General features: G+C 38.8%; 1 protein-coding gene across 22 annotated transcripts in view; it reads right to left on the reverse strand.

Annotated features, from left to right (window-relative positions):
* Positions 1 to 5,145: 5,145 nt before the first annotated feature.
* ESRRG (estrogen related receptor gamma) overlaps positions 5,146 to 24,068 on the reverse strand; it is a 371,041-nt gene continuing 352,118 nt past the window's right edge. For all 22 annotated transcript variants that reach the window (XM_041426700.1, XM_041426704.1, XM_041426712.1 and 19 more), the window contains 2 exons: positions 19,735 to 20,004; positions 5,146 to 8,891 (listed from right to left, as the gene is read on the reverse strand). In XM_041426700.1, the coding sequence (XP_041282634.1) occupies positions 8,647 to 8,891; positions 19,735 to 20,004 (515 nt within the window). In that variant the 3' untranslated portion in view covers positions 5,146 to 8,646. The remainder of the gene's footprint in view (positions 8,892 to 19,734; positions 20,005 to 24,068) is intronic.

Below are 24,068 nucleotides of genomic sequence, written 5' to 3' on the forward strand. Positions count from 1 at the left end.
GACTCCTTCACAGCCTGGTATGAGAATTCTGCCCTTATTGACTTCTTCATACTGCCAGTCCCTCACCTTGTGGCCATTCTCAATGAAGTTGTGAAATTAGATAGAGCATGGTAGATTGAACTGGAGAGTGTTAGGAGTGTGATTCATAAGGCTCTTGTGATTTAAAAATATTTTTTCTTTTAACCCCTTTCACTTGTCATTTACCCTCTAACTTTCTCGCTAAAAAGCCTTTGAGGGGCTGCTGCAGCAGGTTCCCCACACTCCCAGCAGGGCAAAGTTTGCAAAAGACATCTATCCTCAGCCACAGCAGCTCGTGGGTCTGGCTCTAACAGCCCCTGCTGTGTCCCAGTCAGCCCAGGGCTGGTGTGGGTGGCTGGCAGCTTGTCAAGGAGCTGGGAAGGACAGGTGATGGGGCATTGCTGCAGGGGAGGTGTACTCAGCAACCCTCCCCTCCAAGTGTTCTTCCCTCTGCAGGTGTGTGGCAGCTCCTCTAATCGATGTCCTGAGTTGGGGCAGATAACCTGCCCTCCCACCATTCCCTGTCTCACTGCTGTCACCCTGCTCTTGCTCAGATGCTTGTGCTGTGCTGCTCAAGTGCCTCTCTGGGAAGTGCTTCTGTCAGCAAAGCAGGACACAAAAATCATCCAGCCTTTAGAGGAAGAGCTTTTCACCAGCATGAGCCCTTGGGAGACAGGGAAAAGGTGAACAACAGGTGCACAACTGGTTCCCTGGAATGCCAAATGCAGGGTTAGAGCCTGTTTGTAAGCAGGCAGAGATGCAAACCTACAGCACATCTCCTGCTGCCCTCTTGGCTCTGGGTGCTGGATGGGACAAGGCAGGGATGGCACAGCCCAGCAGCTTGGCAGTCTATGGGATCAGCGCTGGCAGCGGGCAGCCACTGTGGCATGGGCTGGAGAGGGAGGGGAGCCGCAAGGCAGCACAGAAGTGGAGGATTTGTGCTAAGGCTCCAGGACTGTCTTAAATCTCCAACATCTGCCAATTTAAGTACAGCTGAATTGCTGGATAATTCTGCTGGTGGCGCTCCTGGGAACACCCAGCCGGAGCAGAACAATTTTGAAGGAAATTACATGAGCTGGGATTTAGTGTTGTCTCTTTAGCTTGTGGAAGAGATAATCTGGCACATTTAATGTGGAGCAAAATTTGCTCTGTTTCACACAGGCGTAAGGAGATAGTTTTGCCTTGAGAAAGCAGCAGTAAATGACTCTGAAGTCCTGCTGTCACTCGTTCACCGAGCTGCTGTAATATGGAGTGGCACGGGCTGTTTTCCTGGGCCACTTTCTACATATAAGTAACACTCTTCATAAAGAACACCACTTAGTCTTATGACAAAATTCCTCTAGTGTGACACAGAAGAGCACTGACATCATTCTTGAAGGCTGCAGAATTTATGGCACAGTTAATTATTAATTTGGCTGGAATTTGTAAAGTAGAAGGGAGTTTTTGTGTTTTTAGGCCACGCTCTCAGTGTGTAAATCTCTCATATGGCTGCCATAATAATATTCCTGCAGCTATGTTGTCACCTATTGTAATTTTTCTGCTAATAAGAAAATTTAAACTAACCAGGAATCCTAAATTTGGAGACTAGTTGTTTATTTCAAATATACTCTAGAGAAATAATAATGCAGTTCTGCTCTGAATTTAATTTAAACAGGAACAGGCAAAACAAATCTCTGCGGAGGGCATTTGACAATAATAAAATATTTCTCCCAGCGGGTGAGCTGGTAGCAATTGTATTGTTGCCATCAAAGCTCACGTTTCAGCAGGTCATTACCATCATAACAAGCCCTTGGACCAACTGGCATGGACATGCAACATTGAGCTCCTGATGGGCACATTATTTCAGACCTTTAACTTCATGGAGAACAAGACAAATACTCCTGGGAGCAGAGGATTATATTTTGAAATTCCTTTCTTTTCTGTTCTGCTTAATAATAAGAGCCTGCGTGTAATCAATCTACCGCCACTTGCTCCTTTATATTAACGGAGATTGTAAGGAGCCAGCTCGGGGATGCGAACACCAGGAGTCAGCGACCCTTAATCTTAACGAAACACTGACGATTAGCATGGCCGGGATGTGGCAGCACAAACACTTTGGGATAAAAATGGCAAAAGCAAATAAATGCTTCCATATTCTTTTCCACAGTTACTTGGGGTTTTTTTCCCCTTCTCTAATAGCAACCACAAAGAGGAAGTCTGTGATCTGTATGTTAAAGGCAAGGTCACATGGAATCAGCTTTTCATTGCAAGAGAAAACACACTCTGCCTTGTGAGACAGCTACGGCTGGATAACAAGGGATAGAGTAATTAGCAAAGTGCCATGTGAAATCAGAGACCTACATTACACAAGAGAGATGAAATGCAAAGGAAAGGAAAGGTGGGAGTGAAGAAAGCTGTTAAGGAGAACTAACAAAGGCCGTAGAAGAAAATATAGAAAACAGATGGAAGCTGCCCCACTCTTGAGTTTGGTGCAAGATCCAGGACAGCTAATGTTAAAAAATTTTAAAAGATGCATTTTCTCCTGCAGAAGCCCGTACACAAAAAAAAAAAAAAAAAAAAAAAAAAAAATCTCAGGTGTACACAAAAAAAATCTCAGGTGCTTAGGGTAGGGTTTTTCCCACCAGGGTATGACTGGGCAATGCTGCAAGTGGTCACTTAAAAATGTATAATATGAGCCCTCATCTAAGTACAATATTTCTATTTCTGTTCTCCTTCATAATCTTCCTTTTGGTTTTAGTGGTCTGGTTTTTTTATTCATATTTAGTCTTTCAGCACTGGCATTGTTAAGAAACACACATAACTGCACGTGCAATAGCACTGACTATTTTCACTGACTGGCACAGGAATTTTCCTGCCATTTCCTGAGAAAGGATCAGCTGCAAGGACCACACAAGGACACTTTTAGTTGGTGTTTGCCAGACCTTCTCATTCTGTGAACTCACAAGGTCAAAAAATCCCCTCCAACCACCCAAAGAGCCCAAATGACATCAACTTAGGCCATTACTTGACTGCAAAACTCCAGAGAAAATTCACAGCCCCTCACAAACCCTATGTCACGTAGGTGGCCAGCTCAGGGAGTGGTGTTTTTCTTTCAGATCAACACCAATGGCTCTGGCTGAGGGCATGGGTGCCAGTGAGGCAGTGAGGGGCAGTGGAGCTGTCAAACAAACACCTCCAGAGGCAAAACCCCACTCTTGGACTGGGATGGCTTCTTTTACCTGGGGGGCAGGTGGAGTAGGGGAGGGGAAGGAGGATGGAAAGCACATCAGTCAAAACCTGATTTCACTGAGCCATACCCTCAATGGGAAGACTCTTGATTTGCCATCTTATTTTAGCCAAGTGGTGGTGTGGTAGCCACAAGCTGGGGCTGCCGCAGTTGAGAGCTACAGCAGGGTGTGTTGTCTGAGCTATGAGTGCCAGTACCCCAAGCCCTTTTTTATTTTCTTTAAAGACTAAGTAGCTATTTCTGTAGTTTAGAAAGGCTTGTGATCTTAGTCAAATTCCCCACAGATTCCTACTGAAACATTTCCACTGGATTTCTGTACCTGTCCTGGCTTTACAGCAGAGACAGCATAGGCAGAAGAAAGAAGAAACAAACCAGAAAAACTCGGCAGAGATAGAGCCCTAGAAGAGGCTTCATCTGAGAGTTGTATTTTTTCTCCTTTGATGCTCAATTTCTGTTGTATGATGCTTCATGGTCCTCTCACAAAAAATGGTACCGAAAGCATGATTTTTTAACTGCATGTGAAAACTTTAGGCAGTGATTAGGTTCTAACATGTGTTGAGGAAGTCTAGGAGTGCCACGTACAGATTATTTTCCTTTTGTATGTGAAAATTTGTAGCACTGCTTTTTTCACTTTTTAAGGTGCAGTATGAGGTTTTCTTTTGAAGAGGAACTTTGCAATAATTAAAATCAGGAAACTAATAAAAAGGGGGAAAACACTAGAAAATGGGGAAAGCCAGCTCTGTCCAAGCACGCTGTGTGTGTATATGGCTGTATGCCTGTGTACACAGCAGTGTCAACACTAAAGCCCAACTCGGATCATCTTTGCAGAATCCAGGCAGAATTCATCTTCCTATTGCCCTGCTGCTCCTTTCAGTCACAAAATGTCCCCCTATTCCCCAAGACAGCTAAAGCACAGACAGCACTGGTAGAAGGGCAGAAGTGCCTCTTGCTGTGCTGGCACTTGGAGGCTGTGAAGCACAGAGCCCTCGGTGCTGCCCCGGTGCTGTGGCTGACACAGCTCCTGTCCCCGAGCAGCCCCTGTGCCGTCAGCCAGAGCCTCCCGAGGATGGCCAGGAGTGAAGGTGAGAAACATGCTGGTGAACATGACAAAAAGCTATCAAGATAGGCTAAAAAGCAAGAAAAGCACACATTAGCACTTCTGTGATGGTTCCAGAAGGGTCCACAGGACAGAGGGGCTGAGCCTGAGAGAGGGGGGCTGCAGCCCCTTACAGGGATGGGGCCCAGAGCCCATTTATGGCCACTTGGCCCCCGCGCTATTTAACCCGCCTGGATCCCGACAGCGTTCGGGGACCTTCGCTCACACCAGTCTGTATCACCGCTCTGGGGACCCTTTACTTCCATTCAGCAACACTGGATCAAATAATACAGGGTTTTTTTCTTAATTTATTTTTTATTTTTACTCAGAACACATTAAAGGAGTCTCCTGCAGTAGGAAATGAATGATAGACTCAGTTCTTGATGGAGAAAGCAAAAAACTACTTCTATATGATATTAATGTGATCTTAAAATAGTGGGAAAGTTTTCTTTGAAGACATTGACAGAGAGGCAATGGTTTTGAGTAATTCAGGTTGATGTGTAGATGCTTTAAGATTAAATAAGTGCTATATAAAGGCCTGTCAGCCTGAATTCTAATGTGCTATGAGACATTTTGCATATTTAAGAGTATGCAAAATGTCTTGTACCACACTGGAATTCATTCTGACATGGCTTTATATAGCATTTATTTACACTCATATTGTACTTTAAGGGAGAACTGCAAATGCTGGCTCTGTTTTGAATGGAAGTAACAAAAGGCAGCACTAATTGTTCTGTTTTCCTCCTCCAAAAAAGAAAACAAAAGGAAAAAATCCCACAACACAAAAAATAAAATAAAAGCGATCAAAAGTGGAAGCTTGTTTAATATTGCTCTACCATCATCCTGAAAGGCATAATAATTTGAGTTACACATCTGAACTGATTGGAGTTACAGAATCATATCTCCTTTTTGCATTTAACAATATATACAATATAAAATAAATACATTTACACAAATGGACATTGGTTGGAGCACACGGTATGATACACATCACAAAAATATACAGTTGATTGCTATACAGATGTGAAGCCCATCTACAGCTATAGACATGTTTGTTTTCATTTGTTGTTTTGTTTCGGTTTTTAACTACTGGCTATTATGCAACTCCTGGATTATTATAAGCAGTTTAATTTTTTTTGTCCTTTTACGATCTTTGCACAATAAGACTGCCGTAAAATGTTTTCCTAGGCAGGTAAACAGAGACGCTTAAATAATTAAAATACAATCACCAACACCTATTTTCTCTTCTATAAGAAAAATAGCAGTTTTAATTTTTTATATCTTTTTATGTTATCATTTAAATGCAAAATAGTGGAATAAATACAACAATCTGATCTGATTGAAACAAATGTGTAACTTCTGGGAGTTACACAATCATATTGCTTTAAATAAGAAAAAAATTAAAAAATGAAGCAAAAATAGAAATTAAATTGTTATGGCTAAAACATACACCCTTTGAAATTTTCCCAACACTTCACATTAAGTAAGTGGTCTTGAAAGAACTCTTCTCCAGCAAGGTTTAAGATGAACAATATTATAAAGCCCGTGCACTTTTTTTAGCTAAGTTTCAGGTAACGGTTTTACAGTCTTGAGATACTTGTTCTTTTGCAGCTCCAAAAAATTACGGAAAATGAAAACTAAAGTTTGCACCGTGTGCCTTTAACACATCTCCATTTTTTGTGTTTTTTGTATACTTCTAGTTGATTGGCTTTTGACCCTGAAGCCCAAGTTCTTTAATGTGATACAGCAAAAACAATATTTATATTATATATTTATATATATATAGTGTACTTGAACAGTAGCAACTTAAACCCTGCACAAAATTTCTGGAAAATAAACTTTTTTTTTTGCACTCTTACATATATAACTAATCTTATAGAATCAGCACCTTTTTCCCAGGAGTTGTATTATTTTTTTTGACATTTTTCAAAAGGGATGTGCCAATTTCTGAACTCCTATCACAGCTATAAATTTCAAGTTATTGACCATCTGAATGAATTGCTAATGATGATTTACCTAGAATCACACTACAGTCACTTCTCTACTGAGAAAACACAATCTACAATATAGTCCCATATAGCTAATGATAGATACACAGTTTTTTTTTCTTTTTCCTAGCATGAGGCCCGAGAGAGCATGGGCCCATTGTTATTTTGTTTAAAGCACACAACGTAGCAATAGTTTTGGAAACTTGTCCGCACCAAAAAAGTTTTGCAACAACACAGAGCAAGTTAATAACAACATCTGAGAGATGATTGAATAAAAGCTATATTTACAGCATTTAAAAATTAGACTTATCTATAATCTTGAAATATTCAAAGTTTTATTTCTAAGCTATACATTGGTATTCTATAATAAACTGTTACAGAAATTATCCCTTGTTTTGAAAATATTATGATTTCAGTGTGTATCTGTTCATAACGAGTATTTGTTTGGAGTTTCGATCTCTTAATTATTACTAGGAAGAACTTTATTACCGGTAAGGAATAGAATATACTACTGTAATCTCCTGAGGAATTGTACATCCAATATTGTCTCTAATTCTACCCTGTGTCTATAAGCACACACCACAAGAATCCAAACACCACAAGAAGAACAAGACAACAGTCTTTGAATGCAACATAAAAATTCAGAAAAGCACAGCAAACATGAAACATTGAAAAGCTGAACTACATTTCTTTTGTTTGTTAGGATTACAATTTTAATTACATCTGTGTACATAGAATAAGGATGTTCACATAGTACAGGGAGCAGCTACTAACACTGGTACATTGGTATAGCATTTGATGGAGGTTATTGTTTATTGGTTATTTAGCGACTGTAGTTTTCTGGGGGCATCTAATCGGTTTATACATTAGATTACACCTCGTAACAGTCTTGAAACTGACTGACTTTCATGCTGTGACAATACTGGTTGAAAAGCACATATACTGGTTTAGCTACTTGTTAAGGATCGCCATTTACAAACGAAAATCTAAATCAATAAGTAAGGTACAGAAGTGTTAAATTCTTCAATTTGGTCAGAAGTCTACTACTCTGATTTCTTAATTTTGCAAACGGCAGCATTTGCCTCACCGCCTCTAAGCTACTATTGGTTCATAGAGTTTTTCTGCGTCTGAGGTTACAATTTTGCAAACAGGCAGTAGTATCTCGTTCATTTGCAACTGAAGCAGCTAGAAATCACTCGGCGACGGCGCCCCCCCCGCAGTCGCTGTCTCCTAACACCATTACGGATTGATATTTGACATGGATATAGTAGACTATATAGTAGACTACTCGGATATACTGCAGGTGTAATCTAATCCTTTGAGTCAGTGAACATTTAGTTATAAATTGGAGCTCATGTTAAGAAACTGGATGTTTTGGACCAGACTGGCACACAACATAAATTGCATCCGTGATAATATGCACCTTCCCTTCGACTATTGCTTTAGTAAGATAAATTCCCACATTAATAAATGGCTGAAAACTGGTAAAGCTGGTACAAAAAAATCTTCATTAGTAAGAAGAAACAAAACATTTAAAAAAATCTTCCTTCAGGATTCATTTGTCCTTCATTATTGTTCATCATTGTTCAAGCCAGCACAAAAATGCAGTATTTCTTTCTCTTTAGTATTGCATGAATGAATAAAGCTTAAACTATTCCCTGAAAAAGTTACATCGTAGCTAACCTAAGAAATATCTGGAAGACTTGAAAAAACAATTAAGGAATCAAATGGCTGTAACTGATCTAGATGGAAAATGCAATGATAAGAAGCAGCCGATGCATCGTCGCTTTAGTCGTCTAATTAGAGACTGCTCCTATGAAATCTAATACTGCATTCAGTCAGTTCATCATGTTGTACTGTACTGCTAGGTACGGTGCTTCTCTCTTTGATTCCTTTGTCATTGGGGACATTATGGTTCATAATAAGTTCACTGGCATCCATATTATGGATTTCCATCCTTTGGCAGGCCTGGCTTCCATCTCTCTTCAATTAGAGACCTCTTTTAAAAAGTTCAGCAGCAAAGGAAAAACAAAAAGAAACAAAAAGAGGAAAAGGAAAAAAGGAAAGGAAAGAACAGAAAGGAAAAGGGAGAAAAGGAAAAGGAAAAGAAAAAACTGCATCAGAAAGACACAGAAGAAAAAGTTGAAAGCTGCTTCACAGTCTTGCTGCTAAATATCAGTGCAGTCATTTAGTCATTTTTTCCTTAATTAAACACTAAGTTTCTTTGCCATTTATCCTGTTTATATTCCCTTTTTTTTTTTTCTTTTTTTTTTTTTTTTTTTAAAACGTGCATGATGGGGAAGCCCATGATGCTTTAGTCAGACCTTGGCCTCCAGCATTTCCAAAAAAAGTTTGTGCATGGGGACTTTGCCTTCCAGTTTGATGTTGTAGAAATGCTGCACAGCCTTGGTGGAGGTTTGTCTCAGAAGCGGGAGAGTCATCAACATCTTGCCTGCACGACGAGGATCTTCCATGTGCTGCCCAGCCTCGTAATCCTGCAGAGCCTCATGTAAGACGTCCTGAAGTTTCTGCACTGCCTCAACATCCTCTATGTGCATTGAGTCTGCAAAACAAAGGAGCAACAGGAGGTTTCAGTCTGGTGTGCCAGGAGTTTGATAACAACACTTTCACTGGTTCTGCCCATCGTCTTTCACAAAGAGGAAAGATAATTACCCATTAATTTCTGTATTGACCTTTAGGAAAGTGTATTGAAATGCTGAGGAACTACAAACGTACAATTAACTCTTGGGTAAGTAATTCTTCTCCTTGTCTTCCTCAAACAAGTGAAACAGTCACCCTTGGTGCTCCCCACACCATCTGTAGGGTTACTGCTTTGAAGGAATGACAGTGCCAAGGGGCTGAAGGAGTGAAAGGCTGCATTCTATCAGGGAAGCAAGGATAAAGCAAGGATGCTCTACTGTGGAAAAGCTCAGCAAAATTCTGTGTCAGGCTGCCCACTTGGAAGCCATGGACGTCACCATCACCTGATAGGTTCAGCAAATTTTTTCTCCCTCAGGCATATTCAGACAGACAGGCAACACTTAGCATGTTCCTGAACAGCTTTTGTTCAGTGAAGCTAACATCTCCTACAAGGTGTAATCCTTCTCTCCCACCCCCATAGACAGCGATTTATCTTGTTAGTGTTGGGGTTTTGCATTTTTTATAAAAGACTTAAAGCAAACACCTTGCCCTGCACCTTTGCAGGTGAGATGCCTTGGTGGTGTAAGTATTGAGTGACAGGCCTAGACGCAACACACACCAGGAACTAAACTAAACTGCTTCATGACCTGAAGAGATTAAAGCAATGGAAGTGTGAAATAAAGAGAAAATATCTAACTGAAATAACTGTAACCCCCTCAGCTGGATAGATACAGAAAGTGAAGATGTCCCTGAGAACACGCAGTTACTGGACCATGCTGAGATTACTTTGGGTGAGCAGCCCTAATTCTCTGACTTTTATGTACTCATAAATGCCAAAGAAACCCTGATGTGGTCCAAAGTGAGGGGAATGCAAGTAAGGAAAAACAGTCGTGGGTGAAAGAGGCCACCAAGCAGCCCCTATCAGCTACCAAAATTGGGATGGTCAACAGACTTACAGAGCCAATAAAGCACCACATGAAAATACAACTGCTGCAAGGGGGTACAAGCCCCAGGGACAGGCCACACTGTGCATGCATTGCTCAGGGGGAAACTGGGACACGGCACAATTAAAGTTCATCCTCCAAAACTCTACTTAGCGTAACATTGCTCTGCATCCTAATTTTTGGGTTTGGAATGAAGCCCCTGTTCACCGACAGAATAACAACTGAGGAGCTGGATGGTGAAGAACCCACTTCCACTATTTTTTACATGACCTGTAACCAGCAGTCTGATGCTCTGGATCAGTATTTGACAGAGCCTCGTGTTTTACCCTGTTGATGATTAAACATCAACTTTTGCACGTGCTTCAAATATCTGAATTACATTCAGAGAATTAAGATGCATCTAAGATTCATTTCCTAAAAGCTGACATGCAACTGTTTCCTCAGATAATTAGGCCAGATAGTAAATACCTGTCTCCTTTCAAATACAAACATGTAAACTGAAACATAAACCCGTAAGTAACAGGTTAACAAAAATGTTCCAGCTCTTATTGTCACAACAAATTGAAAAGAAAAAAAAAAAGTTACAGTTCTAAAACAGACAATTATATACAAGTTTGGATCCTTTAGCATGTTTTATTGATTCTGATGACAGTTTATCTGTTAATTACACATAATGGAGTCCTATGGGAATTTTATATGTTTAATAATTCTGAGTCTTAGTGAATACATGCTCTAAGAAGCATGCAGCTAAGACATATGCCGCTGAGATGTGATGCTGCACATCAAGGTGCACTGTGCTGAAAGCACAGACACAGAAATTTCTCTCTTAGGGATAAAGAAGGCTACAAAATTTTGAAAAAGATGACAGGCAAATATTACTTCTAGCAAAATTTAGTTCTAATTAATGTGAGACCATTCCCTGAATCCATACATTTTTGATAGTTTTCTAATATGGTAATTCTATTCAGTAATTCTGTGTCAATAAGAGAAAAGCCCTGAATTCTGTGTCCTACAAACAGATGTAATCGATACAGACATGCTAACACACACACACAGACATGACTGATGTCTTAAGCACAGGGTCCAGCCACCAGGCTTAATTTGGGATGCAATCTCCAAAAACACTGTTGTCTTTACTCCCTAACTCTTTACCAACTCCTTGGATATTCACTGCTGTGCTACAGAACACAGGATCTCCTACTCCAAGTAATTTTTCCACAAACCATGTGCTGTTTGTGCAGAAAATACACATCTTTTCCTCCTCTCCCCAGATCCACAGTGCCAAGGACAGATTTGCTGGGAGGCCAAATAGGAGCATTTTATCTTGCAACAAATCCTTGATGAGTCAGAGACTGACTGTTCTCATTACATTTTTGGGGCTTTTTTACACCATGCTGCATAAAGAGACAGGTCTTTCTTGAGAATGTGACTATAAAGGTTTAGTTTTTAACCCTTTACACAACTGGTCTGGTTTTGCCCAGAATCAGTATTTGTAGCAGTGACCATAAGTTTGCCAATAGGTGGCTAGAATCCAGACTAAATGTATTTTTCACACAGAGGTGAAACTTGCCTAAGATGTTTAACTCTGCAGTTCGAAGAGCAATTTGGCCTGCAGTGTTAGGAATATCTACACTCTACATATTTCTTATAATGAAAGTGAGTGAGGAGGAAAAAGAAGAGAACACCCCCCAGAAAGGAATCAAAACCTGCCCTCTGACACAGCTACTACATTTCATGCTTTGAAACTCTTCCACCGTGTGAAAAATATCCAAACACAAGGGCTCTTACCTCCTCCTTGCAGGGGTGATTGTGTACCATCCCTCTGGTAAACAGGGCAAGTATTTACATGGAGAAGTAATAGTACTAAAGCATTTAATGTATTTCTTGCTGTCTTTGAAATTAATTTAATAGCTGGAAAGAACGTGCCCTGCCAGCTTGCCTCCCACAAATGGTGGCTCATGGAGCAGTTCAGGAAACTGTGCCCTGGGGAACAGATTTGGTCACAAGGAATGGGGTAAGAAAAAACAGCACAGAGAGGGGCACTTCCAGTGGTGATTAAGACTTCAAACTGTTCTTTTAAAATGGTGATTTAGCTTGAAAGATTTAAAAATTATGTAATCAAATTACTGTGATAATTTAACTCCCCATTTACAGAGAAGATTCAAACTCATTTCAGCTGTACTCATTCTAGGGTCTGCCAATGTTTAAATGCAAACTCAATAAATCTGTGCTATTTAATTAGACCATGATTCAGCTTGCAGATTGCTCAGGAAAATATTAATCTCTACAAAAATCCTTCCTTAAGTTTTAGCCTTGCAGTCTGGAACTTCCACTTTATTCATGATATTAAACGAATGTAGATCTTAATCCCTCAGGTGTAAGCCTTTGAAAATACGGAAAATGGTTGAAAATGTTGAACTAGCCAAGGGGAAAAGAAAAGGAAAAATAAAAGAGAGAAATTTTTTCAGTAACTACAGACTGGCAGATACAGAAGTGAATTCAGAGCAGGCTAACTCATTGCTAAATATTGCTCACATATTGGGATAAACACAATCCTCAGCAATGTCATCGAGAACCAATATAATTTAAGGAAACACAGACAATTTGTGTGACAGTCTAGAAATAAAGAAAGAATTCCACCGAAAACATGAAATTGAATTGTAAGTGAGTTTGAATATTCTTCGTATACCATGAAAAACCTTTTTGTTTATGGGCTGGTTTGGAGGTTTTTTTAAGTGGTTTTGCAGCCAGTCTGAATAATTAACAATTACAACGTCCCACACAGGTAATATCCAGAGGAAACCTATAGCCAGATGTAACACACTTAAAAACCAGTGCCTGTATAAATAATGAAATAAAAAAGGGTAATTTCAAAGTGTCATTTGAAAGACAGCAGAATTTGACAGTAAATGCCCTGCAAAAACATGATCCCAGGCTGGTAAAACTGAAGACAGACAAACACAAGACTTGTTGATACAGTTGCTGAGTACAAGAGATTTCCCTGGAAGGAAGAAGTTCCTGATCAAAGCTGCCATGGGAGAGAGTGAGATCAACAAATGAGGACATGGACTCATTGAGCTCTGCTTGGAGAATCTCATTCTATCCTTGCAAATGCCTTCTTTCACCATCACAGTTTGGGAAAATAGAATTGTACCTCTTCTGATCAGTTGATTGATCAGATCATTGCACAGAAATAGGAGAAAACTGGGAGTTCTCATTCAAGAAAAACACCACAAGGTCCAGACAGAAACTCAGATTACAATCTACCTCATTTAAAATTCAAGCTTCATCTCAAATGCAGCAAACAAACATCCAGCCACCCAGGAATCAATTAGAACACATCACAAAGGGGGACAACTAGCAAAAAATGGGAAAGCACCTGAACTAAGGGCAAGGAAATCTCTCAAAACCCTGCTTTGAGGGAAGTTAAAGGCTGGTATCTATATATTTCGTATATAACATCACTCAGAAGTGGAAGAAAACCAGAGGTCTTAAGTGAAGTGTTTCTTCATGTCAGAAAATTCAGACAGCAAAAAGAAAATAGGACAGTGAATCAAGCAGCAGGGAGCATACAGCACTGAATACACATATTAAGATGCTGGCAAACCACACTGGAGAAGTAGATACCAGTAAATACTTGAAATACAGCAACTGCTGTGATGTTTCTGATTCCATACAGCTGAGCAGTTCACAAACTCAATCTGGAGAAATCCCTTTAGAAAGCTGTAGGATCCTGGAAGAACTGGATGAGATCACGATTAAGAACAAAAAGCAAAATGTTTTTGCTTTATGTAAGGATGAAAAAAATCCTAATCTGTGTTATGTCTCAAATAAAAGAGATTTTTTATCTAGGTTGTACTGCTAATCCAAAAATCCCACAAAACCCACTGAGTGTTTATTAATGGGTGAATTGTTCTCAGAACTACAGAATCCCTTCCTCTCCCCCTGAAACATATGCCAGATTTGCATAAGGACACAAAGTGCTTGCCCACATTGTGTTTCTGTACATTTTTATGAGAAACACAACACAGTGACATTTTGAAAAGCATACTGCTTAAGATAGAGGCAACCCATGGAAATGGCCAATCACAAACCAAACCAGGTTCTTGGTTTCCTCAATCAACAAGAATTCCTGTCCTTTTTCCATCCAGAGCTGAAGTTACCACAGACACTTACTTTGGTCTTTCCTGTGTTGGGTAAACAAATATACTTCATTTTGACCTGCCTGTTTTTCCTGAGCAGAACTGTTTGCTGGGATTTGCATGGTTAGACTAAGACAAGCACAGAGGCAAACAGAATATTTCCTGACAACAGAATATGGCAAAAATGGTCTGACATCTGGAATATTCTATTGGAAATGGACACTTCAATCGGAAGAGATGCTGAAAATGAAAGAGGAATAAATTAAAAATTCCTTGTCCATAGGAATTACAGGCAGTGAAAACCGAAAACAAAGGCTTGTGTGATTGATTTTAGTGACTGAGGCCTTAGTCTGGATTGCCCTGGTTTGGCCTACTTTTCAGAAGAGATAAAAACTGAAGCCTCAAAACAGTTTTTAAAACACAGTAGGAAATAAAGGCATAGTAAGAAAAGGAATTACTTCATAGAATGGGGACTTCATTTCAGGGGCTAACTGGATTAGCAGTGAACTAAAACCATTGGCACAAGCAAGTTAAAACATAGTAAACCAGTATTTTCTCTTTCATTCCTGAAATGGCTTACTTTCCACTAGGAGAGGTAGCAAGGGCAATAAACACAGAAATATTTGCTGCAAAGCAGAACAAACAGCACACTATGAAGTGGCTCAAGACCCTACACTATAAGGCTAATAAAAGCCTGGAAAAAAGGGAACTCAAATGACAGAGCTGGGGGTGAGACACCAACTTAAAAAAAATGTTGAATGAAGACTTCCAAGTACTTTTTATTCACTATAAGATGTGAGAAATTACCACAATTACCATTGAGGGCAACTAAGTTTGGCCTCGTTTCCTGCCCTTTGTGACTCTCATGCTACTAACAGGTAAATACTGCCTGCTTATTCCCTAAGTGAGGAATAGGTTTAAGTTACTCAGTTACTATGAGTAGCTTCCAGAAAAAAAGAAAAAAAATATGATTAACCACTGATCAAACATTAATTAACCACTGATCAACTCAGCTGCCATTTCCTAATGCCAGCATTAAGCAACTGGTAACAGAGTTATTTATTTTTCCCAAGAATTTTGGTATCATCTATTTGATTACATGAAAATGGAATATGACAAACAAACTGTTTGCAAGCAACATGAAAACTCTGACTATGGTGGTGACTTCCTTTTCTAAAAATTTGTTTCTGTGGTGTACTATTCTCTATACAAAACTACATAAAAGAGTTAAGACCTTGCTATTTATATTTGTCAAAACAAAGACTGGTAACAAACCCTTAACACACAACTATGTGTGTCTGTGTATATATACATCTGTGTATTTGTCCAGTCAAGACAGATATGTCTTAATCATGAATTCCTACACTAACAAGATGACTGTAGAAAACAAAATGAAAAACATTATTAGAAATGGAATGCAGCATGTTGTGACATGCACTGGGAATAAAGATGATGTCCTGTGGAGTAAGTGATTTACTGGGCTCTACCAATTAATTTCTATTATGATAATATCATATAATGGTGATAGCCTAGTGCTCTGAGTACAATGTGTCTGGAAAGCTAAAAAACTTATAAGAACTTACTAATTTTTTAACAGGATGAGATGATAGCGTAACTTTACTGGCACCAATATTGATGTGCGCTTCATTATGCTAAAATGCACAAGCTACTTTTTGGTTCACATGCCTTCTGTACTGAAAAAGACCAGAAATGTAAGGGTGAGCAGAAGTCCTCTTCTCCTTCTCGTGGTACATGCTACACAGACAGTATTAGCATTTAAGATTAAATTTTCAATAGTGCATATGGCTGTACCTCTAAGTGCCTAGTACCCACATTTGGGTCAGGTTTTTCAAGATGCCAGCAGCCTATTAAGCAGATGCACAGAGATCAGATTGTCAAATGCACTGACGTATTCTGACATTCCAGTTCCTTAGGTCTTAGATGGGATTGGAGCTTCTCTTATAACTCTGGTCTCAGTTGTGACTCCTAAGCTCTTCTGCAACATTTGGCCTGGAGGCCCAATTTAGTCCTTACTGATTAGGCAATTTCAAAAAACTGCTCACCTGCGACTCCCTGTTTAGTATTACCCTAATCAATACAAGGGAACACGCATGAGAGCAAGGAAAACATGAGCAGCTCATCTTTTCTGTGCCGGAACATTCCCGTGCACGTGCCTGCACTTGTGTACACTTAAGCATATTTTGTAAATATTTCACCTTCCCTTACACACGAGGAAGTAATTGGTACATGCATGTTTTGGAAACCATTCAAAGTTGATTTTCTGCGTGGGTAAACAAAGTGCTCCTTGGTGCCAGCTCGCCTCATTTGGGCGGTGTGAGGCAGAACATGGGGCAGCCGCGTCCCACAGCTTCCAGGTACCTCCTGGCTTTTGCGTACAGAAGGCAGGGAAAGAAGAGAGGAACTCGTGACACCAGCAGGACAAGGACAATGACAAGGAAAGAGTGACTTCTCTGAAGTGTGAAGGCTGTGTTAATTACTATCAAATCAATGCAGATGCTCAAATCTAGCCTGATAAATTCCATATTTACATATTAAATGTAACTGTTGAAATCATGCCTGTACAGACTTAACGTACACAACTGAAATGTCTATACATTTCAGTATTGTGCTCTTATATGTGTATTTAAACTCCCCAGAGTCTATTTGCACTCAAGTTTGAAATGAGTGACAATCTACAGCGTAGCCACATCTTGCATTTCTGGAAATTTATGGAAGTTGGTGTGGCATTGCCAGCCCTGCACAGGGAACATTTGATAGTGTCTGTCAGAGAATCTCCCTGAAAAACTGCTACTCCTCCCCACCTTTTAGGGACCAAATGGCAGGATTATCTCACATCCAGCACTGCACAAATGGGATCTGTAGACCTAAAGAAAAGCGTGTGTTTCAATGCTCACGCTACTGAGATTTTTTGGCCAAAACAAAGCTTGTGGTATTTATTCAAACAAAATACAATCGATATGAAGACAATCTACAATTTCTTTTTCCTGCCTCCTAACACCAGCAGGGAAAGTACTATGACACTGTATCATAAATCACTAACACAGATACGAAGCTATAGAACCATCTTTGTCAAGTGTTTACAGCAGAGTCAACCTGGGAATCTTTCTAGACAGTGTGGATATGGCAAAAAAATCTGAAACACCCAAGATTTCTTATTATACTCTCCACAGCTATAAAAAGGCTAATATATTTTAAACTGAAAAACTAAAGAAAGCAGAAGTAGCAATAAAAATATATTAAAATGTGAATTGCTACTGGTTGATTTTCTAATGGCATTTTGGTTTTTTTATATAGCTATATTTTCATTAACCAAGTTCCTAGTTACATGAAAATAAGCTGTTCTGCTTTTGTCCGTTTAAAAAAAGACAAAAAGATTTAATCCAACTTAAATTTTATTTTAATAACATTTGTAAACTGAAACACTAAGGGCCTGATATCCACTGATGGGCTGTAATTCTGCAGGTGCTATTTTACACCTACAGATTACTGTAGCTGCATCTGGTAAAAGTTTGGTGTCGGCTGCATGCACAACCTGAAGCTGAAATGCTGAATGTCAGCATCTGAAACACTGTTGAAGGGGCAGTGCAGTGGCTGGGCTAGTTTTTAACAGCAATTTTATCTCTTTGAAGATGAGGGAAGGAAAGGTTTTCACTTCAATGTGCCCTGAATTTTAGTATGCTGAACTGTATTTATCTCTGACATTATCCTGGTTGTAATTTCCAGCGAAGTTAATGAAGCTACAGATGATTTTGATACACTCTATGCACAGTGTATGACTAAACTTTTTTTTGGCAGCAGTTATTTTTTATTATTACTTAAACACTGCATATCTTTCCCTCTTTTTTTTTTGGGGTGGGGGGGGAAAAGTGGGAGTGGTATTTAACATCATATCTGTCTATGCTAGCCTCATCCTTTTGGTCAAGTAAACTGCAGAAGTATTTCTAATTCAGTCTTTGAATTACAAAATTTAAATAAATACAAAAGCCCTTCTCCATTTAGACTCCTAATTGCAGATAACTTTCTTGCTCTGATCATTAAGCATGACCAATTTTGAGAAATAACCTTCCTGGAGCTGCAAAACATCCTCAAGTGTCTATTTACAATGGTCTAAAATTATAAATAGTTCTTCAATTAAGAATAATTTTGATCTTTGAGAGGCATTTCAGTATTTTGTTAAATCTGGAATAAGATAATATTCCAAAATTAAGGGCAGAGTTAGTGGGGTGGAGAATATTTTACAAAGAAACTAATAATCATTTTGGCTTTGCATGTTTTTGAATTATATTTCTAATTAAAAATGCAGAGTGCTAAATCATATTACAAAGATAAATAGGAAAGTACAACTTCATTGTTGAAAACAATTTCCCTCCTATCAATCTAAGGATTCATGCATCAATATTGTAGATGAACTGTTAATTACAAAATCAATTAAAAAATTATTTCTAAAAACAGTCACGCGTCCTGGCTCTCAGGGGGGCAATTTGGGCAGAAGGTCTCATCTCACTAGGACCTCGCCAAATCACAAGTCGTCATCCACAAGTAAGCAAAAGCAATCTGGTTTTTCATTTTTCAGCGCGGCTGAGCCCAGCCTGAGATTGATCGTCACATATGGCCCCAGAAAACAAACTGTCAATACCTTGAATGCTGCAGAATTTGAACAAATAGCCGTCCGCCCATTCAAGCCACTCATTGCATCCCATTTAACAGATTTTATTGACAGTTTCCTTCTTGTAATTAAAGGGAAAACTACTGGCCAGCAACCAAGATAAAGTTCAAAGATAGGGTCAAAACAAAAGCAGATGGAGGGGCACGGTGTGACTGTCAATGGAACATAGCATCAGAGCATGTTATTGACACACAGGTATCTAATGATCGGCACGTCATTAAAGAGGGATCTATCGTGAACTTTATGCAAATGCTAAAAGGGACTTAAGACCACAATAAAGCATTAAGGAGACACAAAAAGAAAAACAACAAAGCACAAACGATTTTTACTTATCTGACAGTATTCACTGGTTCAGCACTTTTAAATTCAAATGCAGAAAAAAAATCCTTCTGAGATTTTTTTTAACTCTTGCTGCACAGGTAATAATTTTTTGCAGAAGCACTCTCATAAATGCAAAGGATCCATAAGGTAAGGTGTGGTCCTTGTGAGATTCCATATGGATTTCCTCCCTCCTCCCATATCCCGAATTTAGTCTATCAAATTAATCAGTAGCTCCCTTTAAAGAGAAAATATGTAGCATATTCTCCAGCATCCTTTCTTTTGTTTTAATTGCAATGATTAGACTTGTCTGCATTATGAAATGGATTTAGGAGAACAACACCTATTTTCATTTGAAGGGACTTCTGCCTGTAAAACACTCTCCAAATAATACAGTGGAATGTTCTCCACTCCCTTAGGAACATATTCCACAATTACTTTGAACCAGAAAATTGTTCTTAGTTTTAACTGCTTTATTTGTTGCCTTTTAGATGTAAAATCTGATTAGCAATTTCTTATTCTAAAATCCTGTTTTAAACCAACCCACAGAAAATATTAAGAAAGAGACAGAAAGAAAGAAAGAAAGAAAGAAAGAAAGAAAGAAAGAAAGAAAGAAAGAAAGAAAGAAAGAAAGAAAGATTAAAAATGTAGCAACTGTCATGCCACTCTGCTAACCTGAATTAGCAAGTGCTATAGCTTTGAGGGTGACAAATTCTTCTTTCTCCAGCTTCATGCTCTTGTATTTCTTTACCAGCTGCAGTATGGCATTGTTAAGGTCAAGAAGGCCTGCCAATTTGGACTGGTCTTCATCCATAATATAATCTTCAGCATATACAAGCTCATCCTCAAAAGAAAGTGACCGGTATACAACACCGAGAATCAAGATCTCCATCCAAGCACTCTGCAGAAGGCTCATCTGGTCAGCTAGAGACAAAGTGGAGAATCCTGAATATGAAAAAAATAAAAATACAGGAAAAATATTAAGCACATTTGGAAATCTAATCCTCTTTTTGATTTATTTTTATACACATTGTGGCAAAACATGCACACATTCTATTATTCTCTCTTCTGCTTTTGTGTTCTCCTCCCCATCCTACCACAGGAAAGTAAATCAAAATAAAATGAAACATTTTGTAATCAAAAGAAAAGTTTTAAATAAGCAAGAATTTGCAGGCTCTTCCTGTAAAAATCATATTTATTTGTGGGGTATTGCAGTGGCAATCTGCGATTTGTATGGTATCTTCTTTGTTGCAAAACACTTGTGCTTAGTTGTAAAAACCTAATGTTGTGAAACAGGGATCTGCCTACTCTGTCCACCACTACCACAATCAAAGAAGGATAATTTATGAGAAAAAATAGAAAACTTTATTAAAAGGGAAAATCTGATGTTTTAATAGAATTAAGGTAGGGATGAAAAATAAAAAAAATCTTCTCGAACTTTAACTTCAGGGAAAAGAGAAGTAACACTCACCCTTCTCAGAAAAGACACTAATCACTTCTGTCCTGGTGCCTGCCACTGCTACACTTGTTGAAACAACAGGGTGGCACACTGAAGTGCCAACTGAATAGCAATCAATCACAACATCCTTTTTTTGAGGGCAACCAAACATTTATTAAATGCCTCTTAATGAATTTAACTTTTGCTTGGCTTTTTTTCCCCCTCTCCCTGCTGTCTCTCTTAATAGGATCACTAAGGGCAAACATCTTTGCCGCCTTACCTTTTTGACTCTTGTTTATAGTACCTGTTAATTTATTATATCAAACTGCTAATATCCCAATCACATTAGGTGCTGGAAACAATATGGGAGAGGCCAGGAAAATCCTGCCTCTTCGAAATGCAGCAGTTTGCCAGTTGGCACCATCAACCACAAGTACTTAATAAAATCATCAAAGGGGATTAGTCAAGCTTTTCTTAAAGGGTCTTAAGACATGTCTGAGGCTTTCATTCAGTTGTTTATGGAGTTGCTTACATGTCCTTTGACAGGGTTCCCCACTGTAAGAACATTCTTTTTGGCGTTCAATTACACTTAAATGCATTTTTCTGTTTTTAATGTCGAGAGTTACAGATATGCAAGAATATATCATAAACTAGCAAATCTGCAAGGCATCTACTCCAAACAAGATTTTCTCTATAAGCACTAAGCAGCAAAACTAATATAATAAAAAAGAAAAGCCCACATCCAAACCACCAGGCATCCATAAAAAATGAAACATAAAACTGGCTGCATGTGCTCTCTCTCTCATTTTTCTCTCCCTCCTTATTTGTTTTCATTTTCTCTTCCTGTCTTTTGAGTCCTGTGATAGAACCGTAGCTCTATGCCTTAAAAAACAACAACAACAAAAAAAAAAAACAAAACCCAAAACAAACAAACAAAACAAAACAAAAAAAAAAACAAAAACGAACCCCCAAAAAACAAAACAACAAAACCTGATCCAATGACAACAGGAAAGCCTTAAAGAAGTGACAGTGGAAAATAACACATCTGTGATTAAAATAAATAAGAGGGAAATGGAGAAGAAATAATAATTTCAAAGGTTATAGGGAGGAATTCCGGATTTCAATTAGCTCCAACATTTCTGTTCCTTGCTGGCTTTCAAGAACCAGTTTTTCTGCAGCAGCAGATGGACAGAGAATGTAGCCTGCAGCACCGTCCTGTGACAGCCCCATTCTCCCTCCCAGACACTGCTGTTAGTAAATAGATTTACACATTCTCCAATCTCCACACATCTTTCTACCGAATAATTAAAAGCAGGATGATTAGTTTATTGAGTGGAAGGAGGAACTTTTTTATTGAGGTCCATCCACGATTTTATCAGGGCCAGCACTTTTACGGTTGTCATGAGGGTGCAGGCATCCAATTTTTCTTATCTGCCTGATTAATACAAACGCTGTTTCAGGACGCATTAATTAACAGATACAAATCTACGTTCTCATGGAAGGATCAATACAGAGAAGAAAAGAGGCATCAATGTGAATTTAGTGCTGATGATGGAGAAGGCACTCTATTGACATTTACGTGCGCAGAAACTTTAAAGTTGCAGTGGAGCCCTTTTGTCCCTGTGATTTACAAATTAACAATTTTTCGAGTATAACAATGTTTCACACACTTCTGAGAGGTTTAATTAAGCAAAAAGCAATAAAATCAGTTTTGATTAAAAAAAGTTTAAGCTGCAATTCCTCTCTGTATTCTTTTTTTTTCCTGAAAACCCCCAACTTCATTCTTTTATTCATTTATCTATTTTCATACAGGTTCTTTGGCATTGGTTTTATTTTTTAAAAAAATAAATAATAGCATGTTTCAATAATATTTATTGTGTGCCACAGTCAAAGAAAATTACATATGCCCTGTGAGGGGGGAAAATGGGATGTTGATATAATTTATTGTACTTGAAAAATCTGCATTTTGGAGCAGTAAATATACCAGTTGTTTTTATATGACACATAAAAATCAAAAGAAATTTTTTACATTATAGAAAAACTGGCAAATATAAAGCATGCTGTTCCACTCTTCAATAATGAATCAAATCAACATGACTATTTTGTTCCTGATCGAAGTAACTTTCCCTTGAAAGCCATTTCAGTGAAAGCATGTTTTAACTTTTAAAGGCATCCCTCGTGGGAATTCAAAGCTGAATCAAGTTGTAATTAATCTGGATTTGTTTGGTTTTTTTATAAAATGTGAAAGGATCCAGTATGTCTCTTGTATCACAACAATGCCCTTTTAATATGTGTTCAACAAGTCACAGTCAAAATAACAGATAACACAGGCTTATATATTTATATACAGAGATTTATTTTTAGTTGTTTGGAGAAGGTTATACTTATTTCATGCCAAACTCTGAGTCTGTGAGCTTTTGTTACGTAAATCCGCCAGATCAAGCGTGTTCTCTGACAATGGGATATTTTCAGTATTAAATTGTAACTATTTTTTAAGAAGTCTCCAACTTGGACCCTTCCAGCCTTCTGACCAGTCTTAACCTCTCCAGCCCCATCTCCAAGTTGTGTCCAAACCACTCCGAGATGCTGCATGATGGTGTGGGTTGGAACTTTGTCATGCATTGTGTGGGTCCTTAATCCTTCAGAGTCTTGCAGGTCACTGCTTTCAATGCAGGCTGTGTGATGACATTTTAAAATACTATGTTGTGCCCCTTTCTCCCCCTTTATGATGTACCATATTGGTGACAACTTTGATCTCTGTCCATCTCCCTCCCCAAGCCAGTGCCATCTGATGTATCTCAGGCATTTGCTGGCAGGATGACTCCGTACCTTGACCTGCAGTTAAACAGTGTGTTTATCTGCGATACAGCACACTCCAAATAAACCAGATGACAGTCTGCAATAATGTCATTTGGAAGGATTGAAAGGCTTCTCAAGATACCCCTGAGGTAAGGAGCTTGAAGGAAGCATGTTTTGTGCCAACCCTCCTGCCATCCTCCACTAGACACTCGTGGGCTTGACAATGATGCCATGGGCACTTGTCAAGATTTTTTTTTTCTTTTTGCCTAGCAAACTGATGCACTTTGCAGTCAACTTACAAAAAAGGCTAAGCATTTGAAAGTGTGAAGGGCAAAAAATATCTGACGGCTAGTCTTCAAAAATACACTTTCATTTCAGAAAGCATAAATGTTTATTTCCTGAGCTGAGTGTTGACAGAAATAGGCTGCAGCGCAGGCATATGAATTAACCCCTGGTAGGCATTCTGTTCAGTGTGGTTTTTATGTGGCCGAGTGCAAGCATTGTAAATCTACGGGGTGTCTCCTAATATCAGTTAACAATAGCCTTGATTTGCTGGTTACAGATTTTCTTCCTTTTTTCCCCCTTTCTTTCTCCTCCTTTCAGGGGCTGCAGTGTTTCTTCTGCTAAAAATAGATACTTTTCTACAAACAGTGTATCACACTCAAATGTAATTATGCCGTAATGACTCACTGAGATCACTGAGGGTGGATTGAGAAAAAAAGGTTGATTGAGCAACTGAACATATGCTTTTTTTTTTTTTCTTTTTGCATAT

The sequence above is a fragment of the Onychostruthus taczanowskii genome, unplaced genomic scaffold (genome assembly GCF_017590055.1).
Source record: "Onychostruthus taczanowskii isolate IOZ18803 unplaced genomic scaffold, ASM1759005v1 scaffold93, whole genome shotgun sequence".
NCBI lineage: Eukaryota > Metazoa > Chordata > Aves > Passeriformes > Passeridae > Onychostruthus > Onychostruthus taczanowskii.